This window comes from Neofelis nebulosa, chromosome 6 (assembly GCF_028018385.1).
Source record: "Neofelis nebulosa isolate mNeoNeb1 chromosome 6, mNeoNeb1.pri, whole genome shotgun sequence".
Classification (NCBI taxonomy): Eukaryota; Metazoa; Chordata; class Mammalia; order Carnivora; family Felidae; genus Neofelis; species Neofelis nebulosa.
In genome coordinates this window covers 17164930-17179035 of record NC_080787.1, presented here as the reverse complement: position 1 = coordinate 17179035, position 14106 = coordinate 17164930, and the positions used below count along the sequence as shown (strand labels likewise).

The window sequence follows — 14106 nt, the reverse complement described above, 5'->3', positions numbered from 1 at the left end:
TTTCTCTTTTTTTTGCGTTTTGTTTTTTAAAGACTGATTTATTTATTTTTAAAATTTTAATGTTTTTACTTATTTTTGAGACAGAGAGAGACAGAGCATGAACAGGGGAGGGGCAGAGAGGGTGGGAGACACAGAATCCGAAGCAGGCTCCAGGCTCTGAGCTGTCAGTACAGAGCCCGATGTGGGGCTCGAATCCACCAGCCGCGAGATCGTGACCTGAGCCGAAGTCTGACGCTCAACCAACTGAGCCACGCAGGCTCCCCTAAAATTTTATTTTTAAGTAGTCTCTACACTCAGTGTGGGGCTCAAACTCAACCCCTAGATCAAGAGGCGTGCACTTCACCGACTGATCCAGCTGGGTGCTTTTAATTTTTTTTAACTGGATGCAGATAGAATTTGAACCAGTGAAAAGGGGCAACAGAATTGTTAAACTGTGTTGAAATCCTTGCACGTAAATCTTTGCTTCTCTCATTAATATCATAATATTACTTTTTAGAAGTGAGCTTGCTGAGTTACAGACTTTTAAAACAGATTGGCATCTGTGATCACGTTGCTCTCCAGAAATATTTTATCAATTCGTTCCCACCCTAGCAGCACATGGGAATAGGGGTTTTGTCAGAATCAGATTTGGGAAGGAGATGAACTCTTTAATTGTGACCTGAGTTAGCTGAGAAGGACCTGTCAGTCCTCCTCAAACCTAGTTTTCCATTATTCATTTCTTTCTAAGTAGGTCAAATGACCATATTGTAATTGTGGTTGAATTTTGCTTGATACTTCTGCAGGTCATGTTCTCAAAATCTCAACATTCTAATCTTTTCTAACTTGTCATCATTTCTGTTTACCTTTTTACAGATCCGTTACTGGAGTCTTTTAAAAAATATATTGGGAGCCAAAGCATATTTTGTCTTGTCTTTTTACAACCAAATAATTAAAAATATAATTCATTAGCACCAACATTTATTGAGTCCTATAGGTAGCTCTTATCCAGTGCTTACTACGTACTGCTAACCCTTTTACGTAAATAATGAATGCCTTAACTTAACCAGTCACAGTTGTCCTTCTGCCCATTTAACAGAGGAATCTGAGGGCATTCTCTGATCCTCCCCTTAGGTTCACACACTTGATGAAGAGTAGGACTGGAACCAGGCAGCCTTTTCCAAATTGTGCTGTGTGTGCTGTGAACCAAGAAGGTTCTTTAGTACTAGATGTTTACCAAATCAGTTTTCTTTATTTATTAAATTTTTTTAATGCTTATTTTGAGAGAGAAAAAAGAGTGAGCAGGGGGAGGGGCAGATAGAGAAGAGAGCAGAGGATCAGTCTGAGCTGACAGTAGAGCCCGACGTCGGGCTCAAATCCACGAACTGTGAGATCATGATATGAGCCAAAGGGACACTTAACCCACTGAGCCACCCAGTTGCCCATTTTGCTGTTGTTGTTGTTGTTGTTGTTGTTAAATAAGAAAAACCTGATGGAACATTGCCTTTTCTAGGAGCTTCTTAATTTGAACTTCCTGTTTTAATTGTGGTGCCTTCATTGGTATTAGTGACTAAATCCATAGCAACCATTCACTAGTTAATATACATTCAGTCACCCAGCCTCGATCTCCCTACTGTGTCTTATAATTATTGGTATTATTTTATAATTGTACAGTGTGGCCTTGAAGTCACGTTGGCTATAGGGCCAGCCACATGAATTATATAGTTGAACGCTGTTGGTTCTTCAGGAATTACCAAGCCCTCTTGGAAAGAGTCCAAGCCAGACTCTGTATGTACCTAATTCCTTTTGGTATAGTGCCAGTGTATTAACTTTTACTTAAATAGAATTCTAACAAGTAATGTTTATTATTATCATGTTGGCTGCTGTAAAGGGCCCACACTTAAATAATACTTCTGAAAGTCAAATATTAGCCCTGCGGATCACTTTTCTGCTTTGGCTTTTTATCACAGCATAGGTGATATGATCAGTATTACGTAGTTCAGCCCAAATTACAGATGTGTCTTTATCAATACATGGCTAATGCAGTGTGATCATTTAAAAAGCCCTCTATTTCCTATGTAAAATTCTCGGACTCGACAACCTTGTACATCCTTCCCTCGTGCAGGGCAACCCACTTCACCCTATCCTTTCTTTGTGATGAGCGTGTTTTTGGATATTGGATTGTTAAGGTGTCGCCTTTTGTATGCGGTAACTTCTGTAGGTGGCAGGAAATGGGAGAGCTTTTGGAAGTGGATCATGGATGATAAGTACTTGCTGACGTGCCCTAACTCTGTAAGGCCTGTCTTTCCTTTATGAGTTAGGTCCCAGCTCTCAACGTGAGCTGACTTCCTTGATTGGATACATGAATAAAACAAGTCTTCATGCATACGAAGCAGCTTCTTTAATTACTCAACACAGCAGTATTAGATATCCACATTTGATGAAGATGTGCAAGTGAATTGCACTCTCACGTTTTCTCCAGATCCTAGATTGGGGTTTGCTCCAGTCACTTACTTTCAAAATGCCAAGGTAGTCGGTGGGGCTGCTGGAGTTGACCCAAGTGGGAGGTAATGAAGTGGCTGCACATGCAGGTAGGTCCTCTGTTCTGAAGCTCCCAGGAGCACAGCGTGTCCTTGGATGTCCTGGCGTCTAGGTGATAATTAGGTGGACGGTGGCCATGTAGCTGGCTGGCCGCATAGCAGTTCTTAGGATGGGGCCCCTTCTTGAAATTCTGATCTCTTGGGAAGTAGCAGTTGGAGTACTTTGTTGTCCCCAACCCTAAGTAACAGGTCTTTATATTTAAGCATTTAGAGATTACAGTGATATGCAAGCAGAAATTGACCCCTGCTTTGGAAACCAGTTTCCATGAACTTGTAAATTTGATTTGCATATGCAAGGATATCCGATGGTTGTTACTTCTCTGTAAGCATCCCAGAGCAAGTCCAGTGTGTGCTTTCCAGGGGACAGGCAGAGGGATGTTTGCAGCGCGGATCATGATAGCAACCAACTGGCAATACTTAGATGTCCTTGGAGGAGATTATCAAAACAAAGTGTGGAATATTCCTACGGGGGACTGTGACAAACAACAGTGAAAATAGGCAAAGAATAAACAAAATCATGGATAGGTGATCTTAGTAACCTCGTGTTGAGTTGGGGGGGGGGTGGTGGTGAAAAACAAATCCCCTTAGACTTAACCCAGAGCGATCCCCTTTTCGTGAAGTTCGTAATCAAGCACAGTGAAATAATACAGCACAAATACACATACCTGGGGCGCCTGGGTGGCGCAGTCGGTTAAGCGTCCGACTTCAGCCAGGTCACGATCTCGCGGTCCGTGAGTTCGAGCCCCGCGTCAGGCTCTGGGCTGATGGCTCGGAGCCTGGAGCCTGTTTCCGATTCTGTGTCTCCCTCTCTCTCTGCCCCTCCCCCGTTCATGCTCTGTCTCTCTGTCCCAAAAATAAATTAAAAATGTTGAAAAAAATTTTTAAAAAAAAAAAAAAAAACAAATACACATACCTAAGAAGTAGAACTTAACAAAAATAATGAAGCATGGGGTAGGTGGAAGCATATAGGTAATGTTTTAGTAATTGGGTTTGGCTGTGGATTTACAGGTATTTTGGATACTAAACTAAAGCAAGGGAGGCTGATGTCGATATTTTGGGAGTCTTCATTTAAAACTTTGGACTTGCTCAGATCTTTGAATGTTAAAACTTTGCTGGTGGTGCCGTCAGTCATACGAAGAAAGAAACCGCCCTTGCAATGCTGGCCCATCTCATCTGCTTTTCTACCCACTGTTGCTGGGAATTTCAGTATTGAACGTGGTATTTTTGTTCAGAAGCAGAATCCTGTTCTGTTTTATTACGTGTCCCCCAGAGGCTGCTGTAAGTCCATGTATCTGGTTGATGCATTTCCTCTTTGGTTAACCAGCGTTTTATCGAAACCGTCCAGAAGCTACTGGAGTGCATAGGCAAGAGTTTTTCAGCTCTTTTCCTGACCCAGCAGCAGAGCACAGGTCAGAAAAGTGGACACTTAGGGCTAACTAAGCATGCGTTTCAGGGAATATGGCGTGCACGATCCAATCCTGATGATGGTCTTGGAAGTAAAAGAAGTCTGGGCCAACGCTGTTATTAGGTCTTACCTTCTTAAATTTTAGGTACCTAGTTACTTTCCAGACAATGGGAAGAGGAAGAAGCAATGAAGTCAAGGAGAGTAGAGATTTAAAAAAAAAAAAAAAAGACACAGATGGCTATGTACACTCCCATGTGGGAGGCGTCAGAGCTGGGGATGTTAAGGATGACCAGTATCCATACATGACCCCCCTCCAAGCTGTGTCTCTGGCCAGTTATTTTGGGTCTTGTGGTTCCTGCTTTCTTTCTTACCTTTTCTCAGAAGTACCGGACCGTACTTCCAGTTCTGTGTTGGGTGCTTTTGATTACTGAGGGCTCTAAAAGGCAAGTCTCAGTAGAAAGAGGAAAAAAGCCAAATAGTCATCCCTTAAATATCCTTTAATTGACTATATGACTTATGCGGCAGTGGGATACATGACAAACAGTTGTTGAACATTCTGGGGATATACTGCACCAAAGAGAGCCAAATGAGGGTCTGCTCTGTGGGCTCTTACTGAGCAGGATAGGATCGGAGAGGGATTTTCCATCCCTGTGACTTCTACAGGGAATTGTATCCTGAGGTTTTTCCACTGGGCTAGCATGCCCCATCCCCAGATACCCCGGGATTCCTGGATGACCTTCTGTTGAGACCTTATGAGGAACTAGTTCTGATCTTGGTTAAGAACCGTACCTGCATAAGCCTCAGTTTGCTTATCTGCAAAGTGGGGGATTATGCTAGATTGTCTCTAAGGCCCAACTTGGAATACTGATTTTAAAGTCATGGATAGCAAGTAGAAATTAGGAAAGACCATCATCTACCTCCTGATAATTTTTGTTTGTTTGTTTAAAAGCGAGGGAGGTAGATAAGCCTTGGTGATTTAGGAAACAGGAGATTGCCATCGTGGAAAGAATAATCACCAGATCTGGGCAGTTGTCCGTGAGCAAAGCTAGCGTCTGCTTTCAGGGTTTTTGTGAGGTCTTAAGTAATAAGCTAACGTGTGTAAAGCCCAGAAGGGGCTCTTTCAGTGGTTAAACAACAACTAACTAGTGTGGGATGGTGTTCAGAGCACTGTTTCGGACATTATAATCGCCAGATGAAGTTCAAAAGCTTCAACAGAAGGGACTTTTAAAATCAAATAGCTTTATGACAAATGAAGGAAGATGCACGCTCCAGTTATCGGGGACAGGGGAGCTGGCCAGCCTTGTTGGATTCTTGCCTCCCCCCCCAGCTGCCAGGCCACAGAGCCTGTTTTGTGACAGATCCTCAAGAAACAATGAGGAGAAACAGCTTCTGTGTTATTAGATTAGATGAATTTACGTGCGTGGAGGAGGGCCCTCCGCGGGCTGGGGGTGGGGAGGGCAGCGGTGGTCATCACAGAAGTAATAAAGCACCCTGGTAGCCGGAATTGGAGGGAGGAGGGGAGGGCAGGCTGGAGGAGGAGCATGTGGAGGGAGATTTCTGCAGTCTGTCTGGATCGCTGCCCAGGTTTCCCAGCCAAAAAAACAAATAAAAATAAATAAAAGGCAAGTGCTGAATGACACAGATTAGGATATTAAAAAGGGATGCCATTGAAAATGTGCCACGGACCCCCTGCTGTCCACGGGGGTGCAGTGTGTGCATGGCGGGGACGGTCTGACAGACTGGGCACAGAAGTGTGGACAATTACACTGACCGCCCCATCAAATGTGTCCCGTCTCCCCCCCACCCCCCACCCCCCAATGTCAGAAATTCTCAAATAAGGAATTGTCTGCATTGCAGATTGGGGAAATTGCCGGATGGAGAAAAGCTAGTCGCTCTTTTCCTTTTTTTTCCCCCCCTCAATTTATCAGGAGGGGGAGAAAGCGCCCCAGGCCCCTCCTCTTCGGTGTTGGGTTCCCTCCCCCGCACACATAAATAACCTTCCCTCCCCGGCACCTCCCCTCCCCCCCGGCCCAGGGCTGTGCGGCCGTCCTATTGCCACGCGCGGAATCTGCACTGCGCGGAATCTGCACTGCCGGAATCTGCACTGCCGCCTGCTTATTACGTACAGGGGTGGATTGTTGACAAGTGCTCTGGAGCCGCGCTCGCCGCGCTCGCCGCGCTCGCCCTCCCTCCCCCCTTCCTCCCTTCCTCCCTCCCTCCCTCCCTCCCTCTCTCCCTCTGTCCTTCTTCCTCTCTGTCTCTCTGCAATGATCCGGCTCTGAGGAGGATGGCTGCTCCACGGGTCTGTCAGGTGCAGTTTTTGGTGGCTTATCTTGAGGAACCTGGGATAGAAGGTCTGTTCCTATAAATAAAATAAAAACCAAATAGCTCTAGGTTTGTTTCAGGCTGCTATGGCTTTTGTTGGAGAAATAGGCCTTTTGTGGTTTTTTTTCCCTGCTGGGGTCCTGATTAAATCCATTATGGATGGCAAGGTGCTAGATGTATATGTATAGGAGTATGTAAAAAGTGTTGCAATTGCTTAATATTAATATTCTTTTAGCTGTGATCTCCTCCCTGGGGGCAGTGGTGGCTCCTGCAAAGGCACTGTGGAAATTTACAAGAGAGAATTAATGTCGTTCTTAAAGCATTCAGCTCTGTTGACCATTTTGGACAAATCTGCAGTTTTAGCCAGGCTTGTATGAATTTAGACGTTTCTCTGGGGACTGAACGCCATCCAGCTATGGCTGGTCCCTTTATTTTATTGCCAGTTTATGTGATCATTTCCCAGCATTTAAAAATAGATGTTTGATTAAAGTTAATTAGTTTTTCCTCACCATGGCTTTGGTTTCCTTCATCAACAGCATGCATGGTGTTGTTTCCCTTAATACTTTGCTTCTCTGTCTCTTGTCTTCCTTCCTTGAAAGATGGAGGAAACTGAGGCATGTAAATAGATGCTGAGTGATTCTAGGTCAGCCCTTAAAGCTTTGAACCCCGAGTGCTGTCGGTGTTTCTCCCATGTTTCGTGCATTAGTCTGTGTCTGCATTACTAGACATAAACACAGATGAATTTTAGGAACCATCAATTTTAGGTGCCTCCGATGTTTGCAGATTCTGTGGCCGTGTTCCTAGAGTTCTGCTTTCTGTGTTGCTTCCATTAGGTTTAGTAGGAGAAAGAATGTTGGTCTGGGAGGGAGTAGGCCTCTCTGAACTTGCTTGCTGTCAGCAGTTTTAAATTTTCTTTTTCTTTCTTTCTTTTTTTTTTTTTTTAATTTCGAGTAGCCCACTTAATCCTTTTTTTATTATGTTCGTCTGAAAAGTAGGTGTGCAGTTTGATTTGTGAGTGAGGTAATGAGGTCACGGGGAAACTTCTGCCCCTCCCAGTCTTGCTGGAGAACTTCTGTGGGGTTCGTTTTTGTTGTGTTAGGGAGAAAAAGCAGCCAGAGAGGTCTGAGGGTTAAGGGTGTGGCTCTTATCTACAGATTGTGATGTCAAGACAAAGTATTTGGGAGTTGTGCCTGGTTATCGGCACAAACTAGTAACTTTATGGGATTTGTTGATTTGCATTGAAGCCAGCTTTGCGTAACTTTGTAGAGACTTGTTAATATTTGAGAGCCCGTTTTGTTTGGTAACCCACCTGTGGGGTAAATGCAGTTGGTGATCTTCAGCTTGAAAGATAAATACACAAGCGTATGGTAATTACTTACAGGTAGAATATCCCTGGCTATCCAGGAACATACTGTATATGGATATGGATATCTCCGTTTTGAGAAGTGCAAGTTACATGATTCAGGAGAAATCGGATTTTTTGGCATGTCTGGTTATCTGAATGTAAAACTTTGAATGTGTTGGTCTCATTAACCGATCGAAAAGAATATCTCTAAAAATGCCCTGTGTTTACCTCTCCTGTGTATTGACTCTTAAGTTCCATGCTCTGCAGTGATGCCATTGTTCTATAGCGCTGTCCCCACGCCGGCCTAAATCCAACATCCTCTCTAATCACTTTTCCTCCACATGTGGAAGGCGGTTTTCCACCTCCAGGGTGTTCGGTCCTGGGTCGTTTGTACAGCAGAACCCTTTTACTCAGCCGATAGAAGCTGGAGTTGCGTGTCCTCGGGGATTCCAAGGATTCACGCTCTGGACGGACAGTTACACTAGGTCGCCTGGTGGGCATGTTTTGCCTGGTTTGCCCGCGTAAAATCAATAAGGTATCGGGCTGGGGCTTGGACCCAGAGGAGTTAAGGCCCGGGATGGAGGAGTAATTGACGCACAAGTGGGGAGCGCTTCTTTCTCATTGTGGAGAAACATGGATGTTTCTATTTCGGCAGTTATTACCGTTATTGAAGATCCTCTACCTGTTGTGACGTTCTAAAAACCGTGGCCTAAACAAGCAAGGGGGCTGTTCCAAAATGCACAGTACACCTTGCTCGCCATTGTCATCCTCGGAGTTCCAATAGCTGCCCGGGCTGATCCAGAAATCTCTCCTAGAGACCACAGATCCTTCCCACCGAGTGATTTTTGTATCCAAGTCCGACCGTGGCTCTCTGGCGGTGGTTGTTGGAGCCTTTCCACGAGGGTTGTTTTCTTTCTTCTGGTGACTGCTGGGTCAGGACGTGGGAAGGAGAAGTCTTTTGTCTCCTGATGAGCTCTGGTGGTGCTCACTCGTTTGGGGTCTAGACCGCCAGAATAGGGCCTGTTTTTGTGCTAAGCAGCCATGCGCTCACCCTTCCTGTGTGTGCAGGTGCCCTGTCTGCTGGCCTGCTCCTTTGTGCCTCAAGGTGAGGGGTTGCCCTCTGGGCTCAAGGGTTCTGTCTGTCTTCCCCGCTCGTCTGTCTGCAGTTTAGGCATCTGCTGAAATCTGAAATAGGAAGAAAGGATAGAAGCAGACATCTTCTTTGCCTGTCCGGTGGCCCACCTTCTCCATGTTAATTGTCACCGTATCCGTTTTCTGTTTTTTTGTTGTTGTTGTTGTTGTTGTTTCTGTTTCTGGTTTTTTGTGTTTTTTTTTTTTTTGTTTTTTTGTTTTTTTGTTTTTTTTTTTGCTAACCTCTTTTTCAAAATCTTGAGCCTGCAAAGGAGGTTCAGATTGTCCAGGAAGGTTTTGTAGGGCAAGAGTAGTGGTGGTAAAGGGCTCCTGTGGGATTTATCTATTTACTTGTTGGGTGTTAAACTAGCAAAAACCTGTGTTGTCTCTTTATCTTGGGGCTCTCGTGAGGGGTCATTGGGGTTATTTTTGGATTGCATTTTCTTGGTTGGAATGGGAAATCTCCATAGCTGACAAAGGGGAGCCCTATCTGCCCAGGGGCCAGTCTCCTGAGGGAAGGGATGATTATTTTCCACAAGCCGAGGTGTTAAACCACTTTCATTTGTGCTTCGTTGACCATGAGTGTGGCAGTGACACCATGCCTCCCGACTGTCATTTGCTCTCACCGCAGCGTTTTGATGTGGTGAGGATGTCCGTGGACCAGCCTGGGCTCGGCTTGGCACACCTCTGCGCTGCCCGCCCCGTTCCATGGAACCCTAACATCCATCCAAACGCTTAGCTGCTGACCCAAGTGTATAGGGTTGGGTTTAAAGTCCGAATTCCTGTTGAACCTGCAAAGCTGGCCCAAGCCAGATTTTCCCTGGCACCCCAAAGCAAAAAGCAAACCAGTTTTATTTTTTTTTCTTTGACAATTTGGGTGAAAAACAGACTTTAGTTTTCACTAGTAATGACACTAGATTGTGCACTCCGAATATCTCAGGGAGGGTCCTGCTTTGACAAGGGGATTCTTTTTCTAATTTTTCTCTCACCTCAAAGTGTGCCAGCCATCCCCATCCCCCAACACACACACACACACACACACACACACACACACGCGCGCGCGCGCGCGCTGCAGCTGAAAATGAAAGCTCTCTTTGGATGCTTGACTGTTTAATATGTAATGTGATACCTTGTCTCTCAGTGACAGGGTGACAGACGGGCATTGGGCTGTATAATACAGAATTACCTTTTGTGCATCTCTTCTACAACAAAGCCCAATACATGGCCTCTCCCTAATATGCTAATACGTTTGGTGTGCTCCAGATGTTTTGGAAGCTAGGGAACAGCTTCAAAGGTCTCCTTATTTTCTCCCCCCTCACTTTAACCCATCTTTAGGCACTGCTTTTTGTGAAACAGAGGCATTTGATTTTCCTTTGGTTTTGTATTTTGTTATGTACGTGCAGCTAACGGGATGGCTGGTGAAACTTCTTTGTGTCTAAGACGTAAAATTATAAGGGCTGCGCATTTTAAGGCTCCCTCCCCCCCTCCTCCCCATGTTAGCAAAGGATTCCCATTTCTTCCTGCGCTGGTGTTCTAAAATCTATAGCTCTCCTCAGTTGTTTAAGCTGGAGTTCTTGAGCTAATGGGCTTTGGCCTTGTTTGTGTTTGGATTTTCCCACCCCCCTGTGTTCAGGCAAGAGGGAGCTCCTACTGGTACATCTCCAGCCATCCAAAGGACAGGATTTCTTCTTAACCCTCTGCTGATGCTGTCCCAGGCATAGAAAAGAAGCCAGTTCTGGTGTCTTGCCTTGAAAGCCTTTTCATTTCTTGCTAATTTGGGAGATAGGCTGAAAAGCTCCGGAATTTGATGGCTCCATTCTGTCACACTCGATTCTTTTGGGTTCTCAGCGTGTGAGAACGGACACTGTGGTCATGGTGGCCGAGTGGTCTCAGGCCTGTGACCTGCCCCTCCTGTCAGCTGCTGGTGGCTAGCCAGGGTTGCAGGCGGTCCCCAAGCGGCCTTCCCTCGCGGTGGTTTGGAATTTTCAGCTCATATTTATTGCTTTTGTGAAAGACAATAGACGTGGTTTAATTTAAGTTCAACCTACTGAATATTAATCGAGGAGAACACGTGCTAATATGGGGAGAAGGGAATCTTTGGGCCATTCAATTTCCTCTGTTTAACCTCCTCTCCCAGTGAAGGTATGGGTTTGTCGGAGGGGAGGGGTTGGGGAAAATAAAATCATTTGGTGTCTTTGAAGGAGGGGATGCTGTTTTTGTTGTTTCTCATCAGCTAAAAATAATAATTCAAAAAACTGACGGCAGGGCTTTGTTAGGGAGAAGAAAAGGCAGTGTGCGTTAGCTTGCCTAATGTTCTGATAATGGCTCTTCTGCCCTGTGAAATTGTATCGCATCTTGCTGACCTAGCTCTTGTGGATTGGGCAGGCAGTATGATTTGGGTTAAAACACTCAAAATGAAATGGGGTGGCCGCTACACCAGAGGTGTGACAGTAGGTGGGGGTTGGGGAACACAAAAGAAACCCAGGTCTGTCCAGCCATGTAGACCGTTTAACTAAAAATAAATCTTCGCTGTACAGGACGGGAAGACGGAAATTGAAAGTCGGTTGTGTGCAGCACAAATTGGTCTTGGCCCTTCAAAAGGCCGTGAAAAGCCGAGCTGCTTCTATTTGCATTGACAGGCAATCAGTTCCCGCTGTACGGGCCCCAGTTTCCCTGATCAGGAAAGCGAGTCAGACTTCTGTCTCTGAAATGGGTGTAAAATTTGATAATCCGGTTCCTCTGACTTTGCACTTGTCCGACCTTTGGAGGGGAGAAAAACATCCTGTGTCTTTTTACATTTACTTCTTTGTAAGCTTTTTTTCCGTTGAGAGAGAGGGAGAAAGGGATAGAAAGACTCCTAAGCGGCCCCCGCAGTGCCAGGTGGAACCAGACAGATCTCACGAACCACGAGATCATGACCTGAGCTGAAGCCAAGAGTCGGACGCTTAACCGACTGAGCCACCCAGGCGCCCCTGAACGCTCTTCCTCCCCCACCGGAGCGCTACTTTTTTTCCCTCGGTATTATTTGCCATTGGCCCACTCTTTGAGCTTTGTGCGAAGTTGTGTAAAGAACCTTCTTTCCCTTCGCAGAAATCCCCGATGAAAGGTGGAAGAATGGCCCAACAGAACTGTGGGGTTGGACGCCTTACTTTGATTTGTGTCGTGATAGGCTGTGCAGTCCTCTTCGGTTTCCTCCCCTCTGGTTCACACTTGTACAGAGCCTCACAGTGGCTCAGGCCCCTCGGTCTTCTGGTGTGAACCTTGCTTTCCCCTACAATAGTGGTTCTCAAAATGTGGGCTGCAGACCAGCCAAGGCAGCAAGCATCAGCATCCTGTGGGGACTTGTGAGAATAGGGACAGGCTGGGGGCGAGGCCCCGGGGACTCTGTTTGGAAACCAGATTCTGATTCATGGTCGAGTTTGAGAATCAGGTGTATAATCTGCCGAGGTGATTATTGTCAGAGGGGCGGGAATATAGCTGTCATTGAACTTTTCTCTGCTAAGTCATTCACTCCCTCACTAGCTGCTTACTCGTGCAGCAAATACGGAAGATCTTGTTCTGTACCGAACTGCACGGTCTGCCCCTGCCTCACCTGACTGCGTGTAGCCCTCACTTGTTTCCCCCTTGATCCAAATACAGCTTCAAAACAACCCTTCTTCTTCCTCTTCCTTGACCAGCACCACCACCACCACCACCACCACCACCACCACCACCACCACCACCTGGTTTTGGCTTTTGTTTTCAGGTCAATTGCACATTCCAGGTTGGTGTTCCTTGGTGTAGTGGTTGGAAGCTTTGCTTTCTGTCCCCATTGATTCATCTCCACTGTCCTCCCCGTCACTTTTTTCCTTGCCCGACAAGTGCGAGGTGTCTTCTTTGCACATCCTGACTGATCCGTGTGTGTTTGTCGGTCGACCTCCTCACCTGAATTTAGATTTTGTGTGATGATGCCTGTATCCCCAGGGCCCCGGCACATGGTAGGTGTTAAGAAAGTGAACAGGTGATAAAAACTTGAAGAAAAATTACAGAAAAAAGAAAATGAATGGATGAATTTCCATTCTGCCCCTCCCTCTCTTTATTCTCCTTCGTGGACTTAGGGCCATTGAAAAATAGGAGCTCCACCAAGAGTAAGCTTATATTTAAGAGGCCTCTCTTCTATTAATTTTACACGCGGTTCTGTAATTTAGAGTTTTTGTTTTGAATTTCCCGTCCTTTTCAAGTGTGGTCATTCACCCACCTCCACTTTACAAATAGGACGTGTATCCCTGGATCAGTTTCTTAATTTCTGAGTATTGTCTGTATTCATACTACTGTTTTCAGTAGTCTTGCTCCCCACCCTGGGAACTTACTAAAGTGCTCTTTATGTAGTGTAGTTTTATGTAGTTAATACCTATGTTTTGTGTGTAGATTTAGTGTTTTAGAGCTTCATTAAGTAATCTAAAGGCAGGGAAGATTAATTTTCATATATTTGACTGCCCCCCCCCACCCCGAGAATATATCCCCAAATATTTCAAAAATTTATATAAAATTGTTGAATGTTCAGCTTTCAGTTGACTTAAAATTAAAAATGATTTCCTTCTCTGGGGCGCTTGGGTGGCTCAGTTGGTTAAACGTCCGTCTTCAGCTCAGGTCACTATCTCCTGGTTCGTGAGTTCAAGTCCCACATCGGGCTCTCAGTGCAGAGCCCGCTTCAGATCCTTTGTCCCCACGTCTCTCTGCCCCTCCCCCATGCACGTTCTGTCTCTCTGTGCCTCTGTCTCTCTCAAAAATAAATACTATAAACAAATAAATAAATACTAAAAAAAAAAAAAAAGGCATTTGACTTTTGATTCCAGCTTTGGTCGTGATCTCTGCATGCTTGGGATTCTCTCTCCTTCTCCCTCTTCCCCTCCCTTGCTTGCACTTGTACACTCTTTCAAAATAAATAAATAAAGTTAAAAAACAAATGGTTTCTATCTCCACACTAGCTATATTTCAGATGCTCAATACCTACATGTGACCAGTGGCCACAGGAGTGGATAGCACGGACCATACTTCTTCTGCCCTTTGACTCCTAGACATCCATATAATTAACGTCTCCTCTTTGCCTCCCAGCGCAAACTTCCCAAATTTTTTCTTCTTCGGGGGAAGTTGTGTATGTTTTCATTTCCATATTGCAGCCCAGCCTCCCACAGCTGCCATGGGATTTATATTTATTGCATCGTATTAGATTGCCAACCTTAGAATATTACTCATTCTCTGAAATGATGGGAAAATAGATAACAAGGGAAGTGTATGCACACACAGGGTTTTGTTGCAACGTACTACATCCTTTCAGACGTTCC

The 14106-nt window shown here is 45.3% G+C and overlaps 1 protein-coding gene across 9 annotated transcripts in view; it reads left to right on the top strand.

The window, feature by feature from the left end:
* JARID2 (jumonji and AT-rich interaction domain containing 2) overlaps positions 1-14106 on the top strand; it is a 275578-nt gene that overhangs the window by 144725 nt on the left and 116747 nt on the right. Inside the window, exon 1 of one of the 9 annotated variants that reach the window (XM_058732935.1) lies at positions 6211-6335. The exons of 7 other annotated variants lie outside the window; for them this stretch is intronic. In XM_058732935.1, the coding sequence (XP_058588918.1) occupies positions 6269-6335 (67 nt within the window). In that variant the 5' untranslated portion in view covers positions 6211-6268. Of the gene's footprint in view, positions 1-6210; positions 6336-14106 lie in introns of those variants that run through there. One more of the 9 variants, XM_058732943.1, reaches the window with a different exon arrangement.